The 20,793-nt window shown below is 39.2% G+C and overlaps 1 protein-coding gene across 2 annotated transcripts; it reads left to right on the forward strand.

Moving 5' to 3' along the window:
- The first annotated feature begins 263 nt into the window (after positions 1–263).
- tango2 (transport and golgi organization 2 homolog (Drosophila)) lies at positions 264–20,094 on the forward strand. 2 transcript variants are annotated; one of them, XM_023397741.2, is made up of 10 exons: positions 264–425; positions 907–967; positions 1,218–1,341; positions 6,360–6,448; positions 8,793–8,912; positions 9,217–9,334; positions 16,806–16,873; positions 17,035–17,188; positions 18,549–18,653; positions 19,152–20,094. In XM_023397741.2, the coding sequence occupies exons 3-10, from the start codon at positions 1,286–1,288 to the stop codon at positions 19,270–19,272; spliced, it is 831 nt and encodes a 276-aa protein (XP_023253509.1). In that variant the 5' UTR covers positions 264–425; positions 907–967; positions 1,218–1,285; the 3' UTR covers positions 19,273–20,094. The 2 variants fall into 2 exon arrangements, with proteins under 2 accessions (XP_023253509.1, XP_023253510.1); XM_023397742.2 differs by having other exon boundaries at positions 17,038–17,188.
- Positions 20,095–20,793: the final 699 nt, after the last annotated feature.

A 20,793-nucleotide genomic window follows, 5' to 3' on the forward strand; every position in this document is an offset into this window, starting at 1 on the left:
ACCAAAACGTTTATTATATCAAAGCTTTTATTTTGAATTAACTAATAAACCGGAAATGTGAGTATTCCCGTGTACAGAATGTCAGCTTGGTGGTTCTTCTAGTGCCGTAAACCGACCAATCAGAGTGAACTTCAGAGCCCTGCTGGAAGTGCACTCGTTTTTATATATTTGAAGTGCCGGGGTGGGCGGGATTCAGGACAACGAGGAGAAAATAAATCTTCACACCCGCTGTAGAGGCTTATGAAACGACTGGAGACACAAATCGAGGTCACTCTATTTGAGCACTTCCCTTTAGTTGTCAACAGCGAGTGTAAAGGGACAGTGAATCCAGATAGCCGACACCACCGTAAACAGAGTCAGCCGTCAAACGACTAGCCGAACAAATATTATTCGCAGTCTAGTGTGGCGCAAATAGCTAAGTTTAGGTACGTAAAGTTTGCTTGGTTTGTCTCTCTGTCATCTTTCCGTTATTGACTGTAACAATGCTAACGTTAGCTGGTTACTGATAAGGTTACCAAGTTATGCTGAAACTAGTTTGCTGTTAGAGGTAGATCTAGCCATTTTTGTTAAAATTTTACTGTTTTACCACTGTATGGTATGCAAGGCAGGACTTGTATGTTTGCAGCCACATACATAACAGACAGTGGCTATGCTGTTTGGCTAGCAACTATTAATAGCTTGACACAATGCTACTCACTTGTTTAACGCAGTGTTTTTAGACTGATAACTTGTTAACTGTTTAATAAGAAGCTATATGATTCCGGCTTGGCAGTATCAGATGATTGCCGTACCCTACCTACATCATTGAATGATATTGTGATCAATTGCGGAGCCTCTGATCTTCTGTTACTTATTTTCTACCTTTGCACTCATAGTTGACATTTGTCATTCTGAACATGTTCACAGGGGTAAACACAGCATGCACTCTGGATGGTCCATTTGTTTGTCCTATACCCAAGTACACTGTGTAAGTATTCTGATGAGTGCATCCCAAAGATATGGATCATTCCCAAGTCGTTTTCTTCATGATATATGCTCTATGAAATCAGACAGTGAGGAACACCTTTAGCTGCTGTTATCTCTATCTGTATAATATTGCACAATTTGAACCGTCTTAATCTTTACAATACTCATACTGTCACGTACCACACTTCCATACACCAACACTAAACACAGGTGCTTACTCATTTATTTTTCTGTTTACTTCTTTTTGTCAGATGTGACTAAGATTTGAAGGCAGATGCGGACTGAGTGAAAACCCAGTCATCAATCCCCCACTACATCCATGTGTATAATTTTCTTCAAGTTTGACCCCCGGCCTGCATCCAAAAATGCCTACAGGTAGAGCAAATATCCCTCTCATTACATATTGACACTAATTGTACTATACACATGTTCAATTTCATTCAAACTTGTGACAGAGGTAATGGCTTTTCAGAATTACTCCACCAAAACTTGGCACTACAAAAATATAACCAAAAATCTTCTCTCTGTCTTTAATCAACCCCTTTTTGTGTACAAAGGTCAGAGAGCACAGTAACACACATAACTGCACACCTGGGATATGTTGCCGAGATATGTGGCCAAGATATGTTGCTTATGAGCACTTTGATAGAGCAGTTGATATATGGCATTCTAAAATACAGTTCATTCGCTCTGCTAACCTCATGAATCTGAAGTCAAGCAGCAAGTGGAGAAACAACAAGATTAGGGTCAAATATCATATGCTCCTGTTCACTTTTGAATTCAGTATAGTATGATTGTGCTAACCTTTAAAATCCTGAAGTACCCACTGTTCAGTCCATCTTGATAAACAATGTTATGAGGCTATTTTTTAAACATACCCGATATGTCAAGTTGGATTTGTTTTCTTTTTGATACTGCAAGAGAAAAAACACAGTGCTGGGTCTGAATATTTCACTCAGAGTCTGCATCATATACCTTCAATGAACATGCAGCTAATATCCAGCTACAGAACATTCAGATACCATATATATATATATATATATATATATATATATAATATATATAAAATGTGTATATAAGGGAAAAAAGCAGTAAGGTTGATAAATTAAGTTGCTGCTGTCATACTGTGATGATGCGGCAATGTTCCCTATTTCATCGTGTTCCAGGATGATCTAGTCTGACACTTAGAGCTTTTAGCAGAGGTGCAAACACATACAAACAGCAGCATAGTTACAAAGGTGTTAAGGGAAAATAATTTATTTTCTGTAGTCGTATCATCCGTTTTTTAGATGTGTATGTGTATAAGCTTTTATCTACTTTTAAAGTCATGATGTGCTTTCGCCTTTGACAGTGTCATAGGTGTCTATGAAATAACATAAATAGCTATTCAAGACTTCACCAGTCATGTCTGGCACATAATGTTCTTAGCACTGGCAGCATTACAATAATTGCAGAAAACAAACTATTTTATCTCAAATGTTGCTTTTTAAACTGCTGGATGAATCTTTCTGTTATCTCCATGTGGACTACCCAGCAGTAAATGCTAACTCCTCTCAGTGGGCAGGGCAGCATAGACCAGTGCAGTACAAGCAGTTAAAGTGAGATGCAGTGTGTTGTGAAGTCCAGCTTATTATAATCCCCCCAGAGTTTGAGAGTGAGCTCTCTACCTGGCCATAGTCCATCTCTGTCCTTCCCGCTGGGAGTCTGACCCCGCCTAAGGAGATCACATCAGAGGTGTGTTATGAGCACTGACTCAGACCTAAACCTGGGGAAAGGTGAAACGTACTGTGCTTTAATGCGGTTACATCAGTGCTATATATAGACTACTAGTTGCAGAAGTAGTTTTCTTATGCTTATGGTGATGTATAAATCAAAAGAAATGTGCAGGATACTAAACTGGACTGAAGGCAAGTTTAAACTTTCATTATGTACAATTATTACACTCCTACAGCACAAAATGACAGGAATATATCTGAAGGGGTTAAATGGGTTCATGTTCAGCACGAATGACTCTATGATTACCCACATGCTGAGATTTTTTTTTTTTATTTCAACATTTTCATCTGGTTAGAATGAGAGCCATGCTGTAATCAGCCAACCAGCATTGTAATATGATTTGACTAGTAATTGCAGCACCTCTTTGAGGTTAATCAGTGTCACTTAGCAGTCCCTAGAGTCTGCTATGTTCATTGCACCCAACAAGATGAAAGTGATGGACGAAACAAACACCATTATGACAGTTTCATACAGCTTTTGCAGTGGTAGGGATGAAACTGTTTATCACCATAGGAGTAAGATGTCACTTGTGGCAATCTACCAATTAAATTATGATATATTTGGTAAGCAAGTCGACATTTTGGCCCAACACTTGCTCAAGAGGAAGGTCATGGAGTGTCAAAAATATAAAAGATTGATCCTCTTGGGAGCATGAATGTGCTCACCATATTTCATGGCAAACTCTCAAATAGATTTTGATATTTTTAGTCAGGCTTGAACCATGGAGGGCAGTGGTCCTTCACTTTTGGCCAGACTGAACTTTCTCAACAGCTATTGGTTGGACTGCCATCAAATTTTGTTCAGATTCATTCACATTCATGTTCCCCAGAGGATCAGCCCTAATAATTTTGGTGAACCCCTGACTTTCCCTGCAGCGATTAGTATTGGTCTGATGAAACACAGTATAGTAGTAACATTGTCATCAAAAACAGTTTCCTCTGGGGACAATGAATGGATACAGCTAATAACATAGAATTGTAGCTATGTACCAATATACCACGTCACAGAACAGCTGGTTGATTTTTTAACATGACATTAATGCAAGATGAAAGGTCATGGGTCATATAAATCTACAAGAAAAACCTACTGAGGCTGCTGCCAAGTCTGCAAACCACTGTGTTTGTTGAATAAATAAAAACAGAGTTGAGCAGCTTTGATACCTCTCTGCTGCTTACCATCCCTTGTACATGATGCAGCTGGCTGACTGTCACTGTGATCTGAGCTGCTCACATGTGATTTTCCCCCGCAGGATCTGATAGCAGATGCTCTCTCTTGTGCAGCATCATTAGTGTAAGCTTTGTTTTCCAGAGCAGTGGTGGCCCACACAGTGCCATGGGAAAAGGCTTTCATTAGCCTTTGATGCACAGAGGTTGACCCCTATTAGGTCAGTTTGGTTTATCTGCTTGCTCTTACTCAGGAACCACGCTCCCATCCTGAAAGATTAATAGGGGAACCATTGCCAAACTCAGAGGAAATGTACAGCCATTGTGGAGGTCAATAAATTTAATTCGCCCCTTTTTCTGGCCTGTGGAGTTTGCCCAAAGGGTGTTTAATGCTTCTCTGCAGTGTTTAAATATATATCTCAGTGACCTTTAACTCTAATTCTATAAATGTGCAACAGTTAGTTATAGAGGCAACTTGTTATGCAATTCCTTTATATGGTTACACACCATAGACTACGTAAGTCCACAATACTCTGTTGTTAATTTATGTTTACGAAATTCGCATGGTGCAATAATGAGAGGTCATCTTTTCCTCTAAGCAAAGGGAAGATTTGTTTTTTCTGTTTCATAACTGCTGAATGGGAGATGAGCTGGATGAAGACTTGTGTGCATGTGTGTCGCTACGTGAATAGTGGGTAATAGATGCTGAGTGAGGATATAAAGCCACTAAGTGATTTTATGCTTCTTTGCTCCACAATTGACAATAGTGACCTGCTAGTAAAGGCATTTAGAAAGTTATAGCTAGCGTTGCATTAGATACAGGTCACAATGCAGTTTGTAGCTGTTAATGGTCATGAGTCTAATGGCATAATTACTCACTGACACGCTGAGTAATAATGCAGGTCATAGTGTAGTGCAGTGCTTAACTGACAGGCAGCCTGTGTCAGACCGCAGAGTCACATTTCAAGGTGATTTATTTTAAATCAGCTCACAATCTTGTTCAGGCTGTTCACTCTTGTTTGTAGCAGTAAATGTTTGTGTTGTAGTTTTGCTTTGGCAATAAAAACAGATTTAGAATTGGATAAACCACCTGCAGAGGTTACTGATGCGAGGCAGGCACAGCCAGCTTTGCAAAATGAGATGTAAATGAGATAATTTGCCTAAATCTGCCACAGATTTCTGCAAAAATTCAAATAGTTTTAACCCTCTAGATCAAAAATTCCTTTCTTAAAATAAGTAGTTTTTAGGTTGGAAAACTATCTTTTTCCACACTGCTATACATATATATTCTGTATCGCCTCATTCAAACTCTTCACTGAAGCTTTCTGATTTTTTTCTCTTAGTGAAATATTAAAGACTATTTTTTATGTCTGCACCTTTTGATCAGATGGAAGTATTTGAGATGTGGTGTACGTCATTTTATGGACATTTTTTTTAATTCAGCCAGATGTACGGTATTAGGGGAAAAAAAGTTCAGTGGGTTTTGATACGGTGTTTGCCAACACAGCATGAGTTTAATGACTGTTAATGATTAGTCACTGGGGTTTAAGAAGACTGAAAGGAAGGAAAGGAATTCAATAATCTTCAACACTGTGGAATGTGATCATAGTAATTTAGAGTATATGTAAAACATTAAAAAAAACATGAAAATAAAAAAAGCAATTGCACCAAGCTGCTGTGTTACACTGATACAGACAGTACTCTATAGTCGTTTGGATGAAGTTCTTTTTCCCTTTACTTCCTCTGTGTTAAAATTTGTTGTCTATAAGTGTTATATTGGCTTGTCCTTTGGCCATCTTATTCTTTTTGATCCTCTTTCCTTTGGTCATCATCAAAAGGACACCCTCCGCCTTCTGACCTTTCTTATCCTCTGCATCCTGCTCAGTTAAATTTAAAATAAAATACTCTCTTTGAAGGCTCCTGGACACATCAGCTGCCTTTATTAAGGTGGAAAGCCTACAACATGGTGTGCAGAAAACTGAGTCAATGGCAAACAATCCAGCAACTCATTTGTACAACGATGACCTGTGTAAATCATGGGCAAGAAAAAAGGCCTTCTGTTAGCATGTTATAGAAAGGATGAACGATTACGCTGCAGTTAGAAGTGACACTCAAGTACTTATCTAACAACAGAGAGCACAGTAGCTTATATTCTTAGATTGTTAACCATTTGGAAGGTCTGCAAGGGTCACAGATAAAGCAAAGACACAACAGTTTTTTCTTAAGAGCTGCATGGTATAAACATATGATCAAATGCCAACTGAGAGAGAAGAAAGGATATGAGATATGTGTTCAAGATGATGAATGAGCTGCTGATGATGGATCTCCTGCTCAGACCACTGATGGCCCTCTGTAACACCTCAGTGCTTCACGTCAAGAGCAAATGAACAAGACTCACAGCATGAACAAAAATAACAAAACAACTCCTCCAACCGCTCTTTTCCGTCTCCTCAGGCTAATTTTGGCTGCAAACAGAGATGAGTTCTACAACAGGCCATCCAAAGCTGCAGACTTCTGGGGCACTAACAGTGAGATCCTCAGCGGTAAGTCACATTTGAATCCACCTCACGACCACAAGTTAATAGTGAAGCAAAGAGCACTGAATTAATAACTTCTTTCTTTGTCCTAACAAGAAATAATGAGTAAACATAAAGCAAGTTAGACCTGAACTTGAAAAGACCCTTGAAATGTAGGTGTTTGCCTCTATTTACCTTTAATTAACCAGTTAAGTCTCATTATTGTTGGAAGGCACTTTTGCAAGGGAGAACCTGCCGAACAGTAAAAATTTGCAAATAAAGAATACAAAATCAAGCAGCAGACAACATGTTTAATTGATGTAGAAGGATGTGTTAAATCTAGACAATTGGAACCTGTACTACACGTTAAAACTTTCTCTTTTAGCTCTGTGTGACTTTGTGAAAAGGCAGCAGTTGTGGAGTTTTTAGTAGCATCCATATACAGTTTTATTCGAGGCTAAATGCCTTTCAATAATCAAGAAAAAATCTGTCTCCTTCACCTCAGAATCCACTACTCCTCTGCTCCGTCACAGGACATATCCCCCCGTGGTAAACTATATTTAATTGACTGATGTCCAATACACATTATAGCCAAGCAGAGGAAATCAATCATCCTTTCTTTCTGCTGAAGGAGGAAACGCAGAGATAGCCTCGTTGTTCATCAGTCTCCTCTCCCCTCTGTAATAGAGGGGTCAGGACTCCAGTAGTGGGCCCTTAATTGATGGCTGCTTTTATGCGATGTGACAGGAATAAATGGCTCTGCCTTATCTGTGGGGCTGTGGGGGGGGCAGAGGCAAGGCCCTGAAGGAGACATAGCATGACGAGAAGGGAAGTAAGCTATAGCTCCCAGTGGGATCGGACTAGCTTTCCACCCCCAGAGGAATAAGAGCGTTTGGCTGCCTTGGTCACTGTCAGTGTAAGTGGACCTGTCTTTATTGATCACCACGAAGGACAGTAGACTTTACTGGGCCCCACCTTTTCTGTGTCAGACGAGGAAGAGGAATGTGGAAAGAAAACAACTGATTTATTGATGGATTGATTTAACTTCATAACCGTCAAAACTGTACATAATTGTACTCCAATCAATATATTAAAGGATATATTCCTCATACACTTGCTCTACTGCTTTAGTGACAGTTACAGTCCAGGAAGATTGTATCATTTGCTAAGCTCTGTATTTCATCAGATCTATCTTAATGTAGGCTACTCAGTGTGTTAAGTGTGTTTTCTTACTGCCTTTTATATGTGGAGGAAGGGCATTTTGCTTCAAAGCTCGCCTCACTGAGTTCTTAGCAGTGAAGTAGAAAATGGAGAATAAGATAACCTATGAGATTAAGGTCAATGTTCAGTTAAAGCTTTAACAGTTTTCTAGAAAGTTTCCTGCAAAGAATTATGTAATTTGCCACTCATTGTTGGAGAAATAGGACTTTTTACAAAACATATAATAATTATTCATTATTGGTTTATTATTGGAAAACGTATTTTTCGTGTGTTTACTTGTATGCTTGCCTGTTGACAAGTCTCATATTTTTGTATGTACAGCTCAATGACTAAAAATGCTTCCAGTTCTTTGTAGTTAACAAATCAGAAATCTACCAACTGTATACTATCTTGGTTTCCCTATAATAACTACCAAATCACCTGGTTCTTTCCAGGAAACATCATGAAAATTACTCTATGTACTTCTTAGGGTAGACTGACCTGTATTGAACATATTGTATGTTTCTTAAAGGAGCTATTTGTAAGTTTTGCTATCGGTACACAGTTAATGTTAGCATTAACAGCTGTTTACTTACCAGTCTAGAAGAGTTCAGCATCAAACTTTATTCCTTTATTCGCCAAGATCTGTCTCCAGTGGTGGAAAGTAGCGGCAATGTTAACTCTTTGTCTCTGTGGCGTTTTCTACTGCTAACCAGCTAACCCCGACCCATCCTGTCACTTTCTGATAGTGACTCACTGTATCCTCCGATATGCCCTGAAGGGCATAGCACTGCTCGGAGGGCGTATTATTACCTCTGGTAAACGCAGCGATGGCTGAAGCTCAACAACCCACTCCCGGGAAGAAACCACGTTCAGCGGTAGAGGAAACTTACAAATAGCCGCTTTAAACCACTCAGGGAAATCTGCAAAAACATGGAAAATTACATTACTAAAGCAATACTGCCAGAGTGTTGCATTTTCTCAGAAGAGTAAAGGAAACATTTATTAATCCCACACAACGAAGTTCAGGTCTTCTTGATTTGATATATTGTGACAGTTATTTTCATCAATATAACGGCTTGCCGAATGGCTACTAACAGTTTACAATGTGTGTTACCTCAAGATGAAGTCTGCGCTTGATAAACATTCTGCTACTTTTGTTGTTAACCAGGCCTGGACCTGGAGTATGGTAAGGAAGGAGGATCATGGCTGGGGATCAGCAAGAGGGGCAAGCTGGCTGCAATCACCAACTACATGGAAGGACGTCCCAACCCTGATGCACAAGGAAGAGGTGAGGCAGCCATGACACGAATCACAACTATAGTCACTGCTAAGAAGCCTACTGTTAACTCATACATCTCAAGGGTCCTCTTACACTTCAGTTCTATGCTTTAGCTGCTCCTAATACATTAGGTCTACTCTAGCAACTTCATCTAAAAGCAATATTGCATTTTGTGCTACACCTTGAAAGGTCTCATGACTTTGTTTTTGCCGCAAGTTTCATACATCTGTCTTGTATTTATTATTAACAACGAGGCTGGTTTATCGAGTGCATAATTTAAGAACCATTCCTTCTTGCTGTTGGCGTTCTGCAGGATTTCTAGTGTCTAACTATCTTATGGACAAAGATCTGGACAGTTACTCCTACCTGAAGAAGGTGTCTACAGAAGGCCACCTGTACAACGGCTTCAACCTCATCACAGCGGAGTTCAAGTGAGTGAAAGGTCTGGTGAAATCCATTTGACTGTCTGGTCCATCCACTGAGAAAGCTGATATGTTAACATTGTGAGAATCGTTGCACCAAGTTTTGGTTGTAAAAACTGACACTTGTCTTCCAGTAAGCAGCCATACCTTCAACGTGATACATTTCACAAGCAATCTGAAATTTATTCCAGAGACTTAGGAAAAATAGGTAATATGTCTACCTAAGGCTGTCGGATGTTTAGGCAAGTTCTTTATTGTACTGTGTGGGTGTCACCAGGTGACTTCTGATGGTCGACACACCAGAGACACTGGCAGATTCCTGCATACTATAGGATTTTAACTCAAAGAGTTTTAAACTTGTGGAGAGTAGGTTGTAACTCTGTTCCTCTGGCCTTGTCTTACCTTGGAATGAAACCACAAAGGCAGCGTGTTCATCTCTGGAGTGCAAAGCAGGCAGAGCCGAAAAGAAATCTCAGATGTTGAGCTGTGAAAGAGCCAGCATTAAAGTTCTAAAGAAACACCTGTTCATGTTTCAGGGTTTCAGACAAAGAAATCTAGACAGCATTAAAAATAATGAGTTCTTTTTTCTTTTTTTTTTCCTTTGTCAGCCTCACCGGCCTAATTTGACTAAATTTGGTGACCTGGTAAAAAAAGAGAAAAATCAAAGTGGGATCAGTGCATTCTGAGATAGCTGTCATGGTGGAGACCCCTGCAGACAACTGGCATGGAAACAGGTCTCAGTTTCTGCCAGGGAGAGGTTGGCGGTTCAGCTCCAGCACATATCCCTGCTGGGGGAGACAAAAAATCAGGGTTTACACAGTGGAGTTAGGTGTCATGATCTGTGTATTCTGTTAACATGGCCTCAAGCAGGATCTCCTCTCAAAAGGGATTTATTTATGCTTGTACATCCCTTCTCCTACAGGTTTAGCACTGTTGAGGTTACAAAGATACACTGGCTTTATATAACCACTATAAATAAAGGAATTTCTGTCTGTATTTCAATTTTCTCAAAAACCACTCACCTAAGGAAGTGCAGTGCTGAAATTGAAGTTGTTTGGATGATGCTCTCAAGAAAGCTGCAAGCTGAATTAACACAGGCCAAGCAATCAGCCCCTACCAACAGGCACTGCTCTAGTTATTTTTAAAAACTATGATGGTAGCTAATCATTGCTGCCTACCTCCAGTATGATGGTTATGATGTAATTTATTGAAACAATGTGTCCTTGATTTCAATGTTTCCAGCTGACTTGTTATAAAAATGATTAACCTGTAAAAAGGTCTTAAATATGGACTTGGTGACTAGGTACAAGAAATCATTCAAAAAGACTTATTTAGCTAAAGCATCGATGATCCAAGCTGAGGCACTGTTCAGCATTTGTTCTTGCATTGCAGCATAGAGCCAGTTTGTCCTACTGTTATAAGTATGAGAAGGAAATGGTTCAAATCAGACTGATATTTTATTCTAATGTGACACTGTTTGACAACGTATCTTAGACATTTGGACAAGCACGACTGAGATTAGATTTATGTTTATGCTTTTCCAATGTTATGTTTTCACTTTAAATGTAAAAGAAAAGCCTTTTACTCTGAGGATTAACCAGTGTGTTTGGCAAACATAACGCTATCTAAGGTAAAATGTTTGGCTGCGGTCGCTGAAGGAAAAAAACTTCCCCAAATCCAGTAAAAAGCAACACAGTGTCATTCATATTATCCCTAACTCTGATACAGAAGTAGTGGCATCCATAACATAACCCCACAAAGTACTGTAATATAAAATGGTCCTTGGCTTTTGTTTTTGAAAGATTAAAAGAGACACCACCCTCCAAAATCTTTGCATGCGCAGTATTGCTCTTAGTAGTTCTCTATGCACATGCACACACCAAAGCTGGTTAGGCCTGCTGTGCCGAGTTATGCTTGCTAAGCCATAATTGGACGGTTGCTGTTTGATGAAGGAGTTTAAGGACAGTCCCAAGTTTGTAGTATCTGCACAAAATAGCTAGTTGCAGCTTCAATCCAGAAGTATCACTTTTATTTCAGCCTTTGGGAACCCTTTGAATTCTTCTTTCACATTGGGCTGAACAGATAACAGCAGCTAGATGGCCAAGCTGTCACTTTTTTTAAACTAATAATAACAACAACTTCCTCAGTTGATTTCTTGCATTAAGACAATTATTTTATGTATTACAAGTGTCCTAAATTTTATATACAGTAAATATGCAAATGAGGCATATGGGTATCTTTTTTATTGCTCCGTAAATCTGTAAATACTCCAGAACCATAAAAAATCAATTTATACTTATATTTTAGGAATAAAATGTTATATAAATGAGGCTATTAATAATATATAAATAAACCCTGTGTAAAAACCTTGAGAATATAGATTATTATAGGAATAAAACTGGAAAGTTGGTTGGTTTATGTAAGTGCAAATGAAGCGGAGATTTCTGGCTCAGACTATGAGAAAAAAAGCTAATTTTGAGAAAACAGCGTGTGTATTGTAAAATGTCAAGATTTCACAATTTTCACTTTCACAACTTGTTGCTGATACAAAGGGTGTGACCAGTTTTGACCACAACATTGTGCAGGAGAGTGAGAGCTTTACAATAATACTTTACAATGACAACGATACAGACTGAAACATGTTATGGATGCAAAATATCCCAAAATCTCAAAATTGACCAGTGTATGAAATAAACAATGTTTTTGTCTGTCGTGTTTCACCTTAATGAGAGAATAAGGTGCCACCTCATGCTCATGAGACACCAACAAAGTGAAAGACGCCCTGTGTTTTTTGTTGCGATGATGATAACTGTATAGGATTTCCCCTCAACTACTCGTCTGAGAGCCACGTCCACTGCAGACAGAGATAACACAGTAATAGAAAGCCAGCCTACATCTATTGAATAAACTTAGTCATTACAAGCCCATTCATTTACACTGTGGTGTGCCCAGCAGGTTAGAGGAAATAAGAAGTCTAGTTTTCTTTCCAGATCAATAACTACATCTGGTGGATAGAGGATATCTCATTCATCTGTAAGTAGAGACGTGATTTATGATGTAGTGCTGGTGTGGGACGATATGTGTCATCTTTTTTTTAGCATAACCTGTCTTCACTCATTTTGTAGAGAGCCTGTGATCACCCTCATTGAGATGCTTTGGAGAGAAAGGGTGTAAACTTAATACACACCCCAGATGCATTAACATATTTCACTCAGGCCAGGATTTCTGGGTTTCCTGTCTTTTAATTGTGATACTTGTTAAACCAGTATTGCCTTGATTAGCAGTCTACAACCATGTTGAGTGGTGTGCAAGTGATGTGGTCAGTGGCAGCCGTGCATTTCCAAAACATCACGCTGAGCCTTCCCCCAGTGGAGCTAATACCATATATATTTTGATCTCAGATATTCTCAGCTTGATGCTCTCATGGCTCCATATCCAACATTTCATCTGACTTTTCTATAGCGTTGGTTTTTGATCCCACTTTATGTCACTCTAGCTTTAAAGTCAGTGCCCAGAGATTATCCATTTTAATGAATATTTCCTCTGATGTTGCCTGCAAAGAAATGCTACCCTTAATGCATTTTCAGTCAAGCAGAGTGTGGCTATTTTATAAAAACAACTTAAGAAAGTGGTTCAATCTTATGGCCTCAAACCATGTGTTGTAATTCTTGGCAGAAACTTGTTGGAGCTGAAAAAGAAAAACAGTGGCGCAGCAGATACGCACATTCCACAGTATCGGGGTGGATGAACTCCGAACATTTTAAAAAGGAACTATTACTATTGGAAATAGTATTTTTTCCAGGTGCTTGTAAGGTTACTTATGAGAAAACACATTCAGTTTCTGTGGAATAAAACATGATTTTGTACTGAATAGAATTGTCAGTAGATGCTCACAGTAAATAGCCTCAAATATAGCCTTCATTATTCATTGAGTGAATCCAGATGTCCAAAAATCGCCACAAAAAATTAAAATAATGTTGATTCTGGCTCTGTAGTTTTTAACATGGGGTCATAAGTTTTTATCAGACAGGAGATCTGAATCCCACTACATTTTTCCCTTCTTTTATCCTGCTATGAATGGCTGTCTGATCTTATGCAGGCTAATTTTGCAAGACTCTAGGTCAGGTGAGATAAGATTTCAGTATAAAGTTATAAAAGAACATTACGGTCTTCTATTTATCAAGTCGGAGGTCACCTTTTTGGCCACATAAAGTAGGTGATGTTGAAATGGTATGTCAGTATTATTTATAATGATGAAATCATTTTACCATATATCTCCACATAATGAGACAGGAGTGTACAGCCATGCTAGTAGTTGGGCTATATGTGAACATGCTCACTGTGACAATGCTAACATGCTGATGTTAAGTACAGTATGTTCAGCATTGTAGTTTAGCATGTTAGCATGCTAATATTAGCTGATAAAGACCAAACACAAAGTTCAGCTGAGGCTGATGGGAATGTCATTAGGTTTTCAAGTATTTAATCATCATCCACAGCATTGGGGAAATTGAAATTTTGACCTCATAATGGTGTTATATGAAACCTCAGTGGATCAGTAAGGTTATTACAGTTCAGCCTATGGGTAATGTTAATCTGTGCCAAATTTCATAGTAGTCTATCCAATAGTTTTTGAGATATTTCGGTCTGGATCACACAGTGGACCAACTCACAGACCAACATTAGCATCCGTGGAGCCAGTTTTCCTGCCTGCATGGAGAAAAATTATTAAAAATGGACAAGTCAAGTCTGTTTTTTCCATTCCATGCTTTTAGTGTCTGCATGTGTGGGTGTACATGCACAGATGTGTGTGATTGGATATGAGAGTACATGTTGTCATTACCCAGGAGCCCCTACCAACATGCCAATCTCCATTCTGTGCTGATAATGTTGAAAGCTCGTCCAACCATCTCTAGGCAACTACACCACAGCTGGCGATGGGGAAACTGCTCCGCAGCCTCAGTACAGAGGACTCTTCATTAGAACATCTCCCAGGCAGCATACTGATTACGTCTCTGACAGACATCTGAAAAAGCCTGTTTTTCGACTCTTCCCTCCTCGTTCTCTCTCTGTCCATTTGCCTTGACCTCCTGCTGTTCCTTCATCTCAGCCCAAATCAAGCCACAGCACACCTGATAGGACTCTCAATACTGTAGCCAGTTTCAGAAGGCAGAAATAGAGCTATCTCTCCACAAATCCTCCACCTGCTACACCATGGTCAATTTTATGCACATTACAGGAAAAGCGTATATATGTACGTGGGTGGACACCAGGTCTTTGGGGTATTGTTGTGTTCAGGTCACAGTGCCTGCTCACAGTATCAAAATAGTCTTTCAGACATTGTTTGCCCACGGCCGAACTGACAAAAGGTAGGGGCTTTACAGACACTCACATTTCCTTTCAGGTTACAGTGCCACCTGGTTCCCATTGAGCAGCTACTGTGTACATGCGAGTATGAGGGGTGACTGCTATCAGCCAAGTCAACACTGGCTAGTACTGCTGTGTTCATAGTAACCATAGGAACACAGAAAAAGTAGTTGTTTATTCAGACTGTTCAGCTGGGTTTGGGGACGACTTGGCAACAATATTAAGGTCTTTGATTTGTTGTTGTCAGAGGGATAGTGTAATGTCAACCTACAGCTTTCAGGATTCTCTCGCAGCTGCTTGGACACATATTGTCCGGCCTTTAGAAATCACTCTGCCCCAGGAAATTTACACAAGACACAGCAGCTCTTGCGCAAACAGTTAAGAATGACCTCTGCACAGGGGCAGGGGGTTTTAGGCAAGCATGTTTATCTCTCATCATCTGAAGGGTATGAAGGTGAGAGTGTGTGTGAAGTTTGCTCATGTCAGTCTGTGTCATCATATTATTCCCCTTAGTCCTTGGTAGTTTGCAGAGGTTAAAAAGAAATGATAATGTCCCAGAGGAAAGCATGGAACGAATTATGAAAGATGCACACAATAATAAACTGACAAATCAAAGGAGATCAGATGATTTTAATTGAATGTGAACAAGCTGAAATGTAAGCATATTTACCATCACGTCACAGCTTCTCTACATCATTCTGTCTATGAGTTCAGTCGACCTAGCTGATCCTCACTGCTTCTGTTAACATTTGGTAAAGGAAAAGAAGGACAATCGTGTCATTGTCTGAGCCACAGTGAGGTCCAGCTTTGATAATCAAATAGATAAAAGACAATAGAATCTTTGTTTATAAAACGTGGTCCATATTTCTTGTGCATCATAATTCAAACCAAATACATACGATATATATAAACATCACCAGGGCTGCAATTGAGGATTATTTTCACTATTGGTTAATATACCTAATATTTTCCCAATTAATCAAGCAATTGTTTGGTCTATAAAACACTAAAAAATGGTAAAAATTAAATGCCAATCATAATCACCTCAGACCAATGAGATGTCGTCAAATAGCTGTCCAACCAACAGTTTAAACCCCAAAGATAATCTATGTACAGTGACATAAAGCAGAGAAAAGCAGCAAATCTTTACTCTGCTAAGAAATGTGGTAAAGCTGTTAGGTGGTTAACATTCTTTCGATCAGCAACTTGATTAATTGACTACTTGTTTTAGCCGTGAACATCACATATAAAATCTTTGTAAATGGGTTGTATGGCAAACGTTTTCTACTTGTGGTGATAAATGGTACGGACCAGCGGCGTAGCTCCCTCACCTAATTTGTATTTTCGCTTTTACAACTATCCAATAAATTTTGTTGCAGAGCAACAGGCCCAGCAGCATATTCTGTTCCTGTCTTGCCAGCTCTTGACTGGGAAACTTTCCAAGTTAGATGTTGAAGCAGTGTTGCACCACATTTCAGATTGACTGATGCGACTGGTATGGCTGTCATAAAATTGACATCAAAAAATTCATTCCCCTACTGGTTCAAAGGATTTGGTCATAATTTATTATTCACTCTCCTGTACCAAAGCCGTCACAGATGCCCTTGATGTCAGACTGATTTTTCAGGCTGAATAAATTCCCTCTAACTGAGGACTTTGCAAAGAGATCTAACACCGTAACTAAATGGTTTTGTGGTAGTCAAAGGTGTTTGCATCGCTAATTTATATTTTGATGCCTTAATGTTACCCAGTTGTTCCTTTAGGATAAGATTTAAATGCTGTAAATTACTATGGTGTTTGGTATTTTCCCATTTGAATTGCACATACAAGTGAAACAGCCTTCTTAATTCCTTTTTTCCGGGACTGCAAAGAAAATTAGTCATTAAAGAATACTGCATGGTGCACTGTTGATATTCTCCATCACCCTGAGCACCCATTTTACATTATTCCCTCAGAAGGACTCCTTTGAACATCATCTTTGCTGTGTTTGCATTTATTTCAACAGTGTAGACACATTATGACTCTTGCCACTGCCTTCATAATTAGACATAAACAAGTTTAATCATCACTAAATGCAATCCCTAATTTTTCTATCTTACTGTGTCCCATGTAGAGCCAAACAAGACATTGTGTGTTACTATGGAAACAGAGGCAGCCCTGAGCCCATCCGTCTAAAACCAGGTCTGTGTTTTTAACATGGTTGCTGTAGAAACCGTTCATTTCACATTAACCTCTCCTCTCTGCCGTTCATATGAGCCTGACATTTCCATGTTGATGTTGCAAGGTCACTAACAGAGCTCACTAGTGTATGTATTTGTCTGCATTTTTCATGTGCTCCTCAGCAGGAATCTATGGCTTGAGTAATTCGCTGCTGGACACTCCATGGAAGAAACTGCTACAAGGCAAGCGCCACTTCACCAGCGTTGTCAACGACCAGTCCCTGTCCTGTGATGGACTGGTGCAAGAGCTGCTCAATGTCCTCAATAATGAAGAGCTGTGAGTGATGAACTCCCACCTGCCCATTCCCTTGCTAAAGATTCACACACTCTAATAACACGTCATTTTAAGTTGTATTTATGTATAAATAATTTTAGGTTTAGGATTAGTTTTTTGTTTGATTTAGGGACTTTACATGTACATTCACTAGTGATGTATAGTGTAGTTTGCTGACAGTGAACGTGTATCAAACAGTTTTAAGGGAATACTTAATAAAGTAATTCTCTTTCATGCTGAGTGTTAGAGGAGAGGATTGATAGCACTCTCATGTATTTACGATAAATATGAAGCTACCACCAGCTTAGTTAGCTCAGTTTAGCTTAGCTTAACTGGACTTGAAAAACACCCAGCTTTGCTCTGTCTGAAGGAAATAAAAAGATCTGCTTACCAGCACCTATAAAGCTCACTAATCTACACATTATGTCTTGTTTATTTAATCTGTACAGAGACAAGTTGTGATTTTATGGGTTCTTATGTGCCTGACGATTTTTTGGCTAGGGTAGACTTTTGTATAAAATCTGTCTGATCACTGATAGTTTTGTGGCATTATGGCCTCTCCTTGAACTCTGTTGCAAAGCTGTGTTTAGTCCTGACAGCAACATAACATATCTCAACAGGAGAATGCTGAGTAAAGTGTTTTTCATAACTGATAGGAATGATGGCCAGAACTGTAGCCCAGGCTGTAGAAAGGAATTCTCTCTTGTGCAACGAAAAAGTGCAGAATTTGAAATATCAAACATCAAATTTTTGACGAGAGACTATAAAGTGGACTTGACCTTAACATTAATCAGGTAAACCCAGCATGTCTTGACACCCCAGTGAAACGTCTAGACAAAGTCTGTGGGCTAATTGAATCTGTAATCCTCTGCAAGGCAGTACAATAATACTGGGAGCTGGTCGAACGCAGACAATGGAGAGTGATCAAATCTGAAGAAGGGGCTCGTTGCATACCAAAAAAACTGTTCACTGGCTTAAAATGAACTGATATTTACTTAAGCATTTTCTGCAAGTGGACAAGCAAGCAACGAATTTTGTGTCTACCTCATCAAGTTCGCTTGTGAACTCGCTGTTGTGTATATATATTTTTTTTTATTTATCCAGACTCGACAATGATGCGGCTTATTTTTGGCAGGAAATATTTTCAGTGAGATGTGAGTTAAGAGAAAGTTTCCAAACAACTGTGTTCTTTTAGGTGTGAGACACAGGGACTGAAATAAATGTGCAGTGCATCTGTATCAATGCACATTATGGATCGCTCATGAATGGAATGTGTTGACTTAAATATGCTGCATGCACAGTATGGAAGAGAATGGGCAACTGACTCTTCCTAAAGAGGTGTATTGTGGTGTTTGTTTAACAGGAACGCACCTGATCCAGCTCAGGAGAGCCAGGGTGATGGTTACAGTAAGCCCATGATCCAGGCTCTGTCAGCGGTGTGTGTTCGCTCACCTCATTATGGCACAAGGTCAGTGTCTTCCACCCACACAAAAATCTCTATCTGTTATCTCCCCCTGTTTCTCTCCACCTGAGCTAACTGACAGGACTGTGTTAGACTGCAGGATCATAGACAGCAGAGAACTGTTGGTACATAAAAATCCCCAGTGTAATCAATCCTCCACAGCGAGGAAATGAAAGGGGATTGTCTGCACTGTGATGCCACGGTGGATTAGTGGATACAGAGACTGTCCTGTAGCCAAAAGGTCAGAGGGTCAGTCTTTGTCAGAGCCATCAAAGTGTCATTTTGCAGGGCACTGTCTGCTCCTGGCTGCTCATTCTTGATAAGGGTGTTTGGCTAAATACCTCAAATGTGAAAATTTGACTGTTAAATGATCCTTCAGTAGTTGTCCTCCGTGTTAATCCTCCCACATCCCTGTGTTCTTCTATTTATTTTTCAAGCATTTTCAGTCATTAATGTTAGACTGTGTTTGTTTGCTTGTATCCCCTTGTGCCCTTGCCCATTTAGGACCAATACAATAATCTTGATAGATGCAGAAGGGAACGTGACCTTCACAGAGCGAACCATGCTCAACTGTGACACAAGCAAATGGAGCACCAGTTCTTTCCAGTTCAAGCTGCAGGGGTGAGGGACATGATGGAAGAAACCCACTCTGTGCCTTTCTGCATCACCTTTCCTTCTGTCACCCCGAGTCCCCCGCCTCCAGCTGCACTTCACCATAGCAGCTATGTGAACATGAAGAATCAACTGCACTTTTTCCTCAGCTAGTCAGCACTAGCTGCCTCATTAACTTCGGTGATATGTATTTCTTATTCTCGATTTAAGTTAAAAGGCATCTTTTGAAACTACTGTACTAATTTAAAACATTGCCAAAGAACATATAATTTTGTAGAGGATAATACATCACAAAACAGCAGTGTTGGGTTGCTTGAAAAAGTCTAATCCATTACAGATTGCAGGTAACCTGCTTTGAACTGCGATCAGTAGGCCTACTGTTGTTCACAAGATTATTTTAATTTATTCTTCTTGTTGGTGTCAGATTTTTACCTTTAAATCCATGATATTGAGTGAATATACACTTTATGCACATTTTCCAAAATGCAATTTGAAATCACATTCTTCAGCTATAACAAATGAAAGAAAAAACATATTTTAATGTACAAATGTTGCATATTATTTTCCATTTTACACACTGAGAATTCATTGGGTCGCCAATATTTTTCTAGAGAATGTGTAATCTGATGTAAGATCACAGCAATTGTCAAATATTACTGTCACAGGTAATTTGTCATTCCCCATCCCTGCACAACTGTAGTCTCAGTGTTAGTCACAGCAGCCATTTCAGTATTGAATGCAAATAGTTTCAGGCACTGGATCTCTGACTGCTTCCATGGTAGAATAATGCATTTCAAAGCTGCTTGACAATAAAAACAATTTATCCAAACACTCACTTTTGCCTTACTATATAATGATTGTTGACAATACACAAACACACTTTGAGGAACCCAGTTTTTTTAGTAACCAGACATATTCAAGCGCCTGTCAGGTGCCAGAACAGCCAGCTCTTCCTTTTACTGGAATGGGGTCCAAAAATACTGTCACTTTATGAAGCTTTTAAAGTGCTATCTTGCCATCCAAGTCTGCATAAGGTATAATAGCCCACATCAGACTTTATTCTCTACAAAAAAATGTTAGGCATATCATAGTAGGAGATAAAAGTACAAATAAAATCCCTTCGAGCCACTTCAGTTTGTGGATTTTTGTTGATGTTCTTTATAACACCTGTACTTTTTCCTACTTTCTGAGTCTAGATGTTTGCTGAGAAAATGATCTGTGGAAAAAACAAATATGGAAAATATCATCACATTAATTTTAATCTAAAGAGATTTAAAATTGCAGCTCTTGCACTAAATTAGAGCTACATATTATGTTAATCAGACGCATGATTTATGTTTAAAATCTCCCCAGTTACCTAACTTTTACCCTAATTATCCTAACGTTATGCATTAGAAAATAAATCAAGGAAGTAGGAGGACGAAACCACCTCCACTATCCCTGCTCTTTTAGAGGAAAGAACTGAAGTGAAGATGCTGTGCATTATTTCAGACTTACTACTGTTAGTCAGTAGTGACCCCAACTGGCAGGTTGA

This window comes from Seriola lalandi, unplaced genomic scaffold (genome assembly GCF_002814215.2).
Source record: "Seriola lalandi dorsalis isolate HSWRI2012SDOR001 ecotype SW California unplaced genomic scaffold, Sedor1 jcf7180002054883, whole genome shotgun sequence".
NCBI classification, from domain to species: Eukaryota; Metazoa; Chordata; class Actinopteri; order Carangiformes; family Carangidae; genus Seriola; species Seriola lalandi.

Coding starts and splice junctions, on each gene's coding strand:
- tango2 (XM_023397741.2), top strand. CDS start 1,286: ATGTGTATAATTTTCTTCAAGTTTGACCCCCGGCCTGCATCCAAAAAT. Junction 16,874..17,034: donor GCCCATCCGTCTAAAACCAG/GTCTGTGTTTTT, acceptor TGTGCTCCTCAG/CAGGAATCTATGGCTTGAGT. Junction 17,189..18,548: donor GTCCTCAATAATGAAGAGCT/GTGAGTGATGAA, acceptor TTTGTTTAACAG/GAACGCACCTGATCCAGCTC.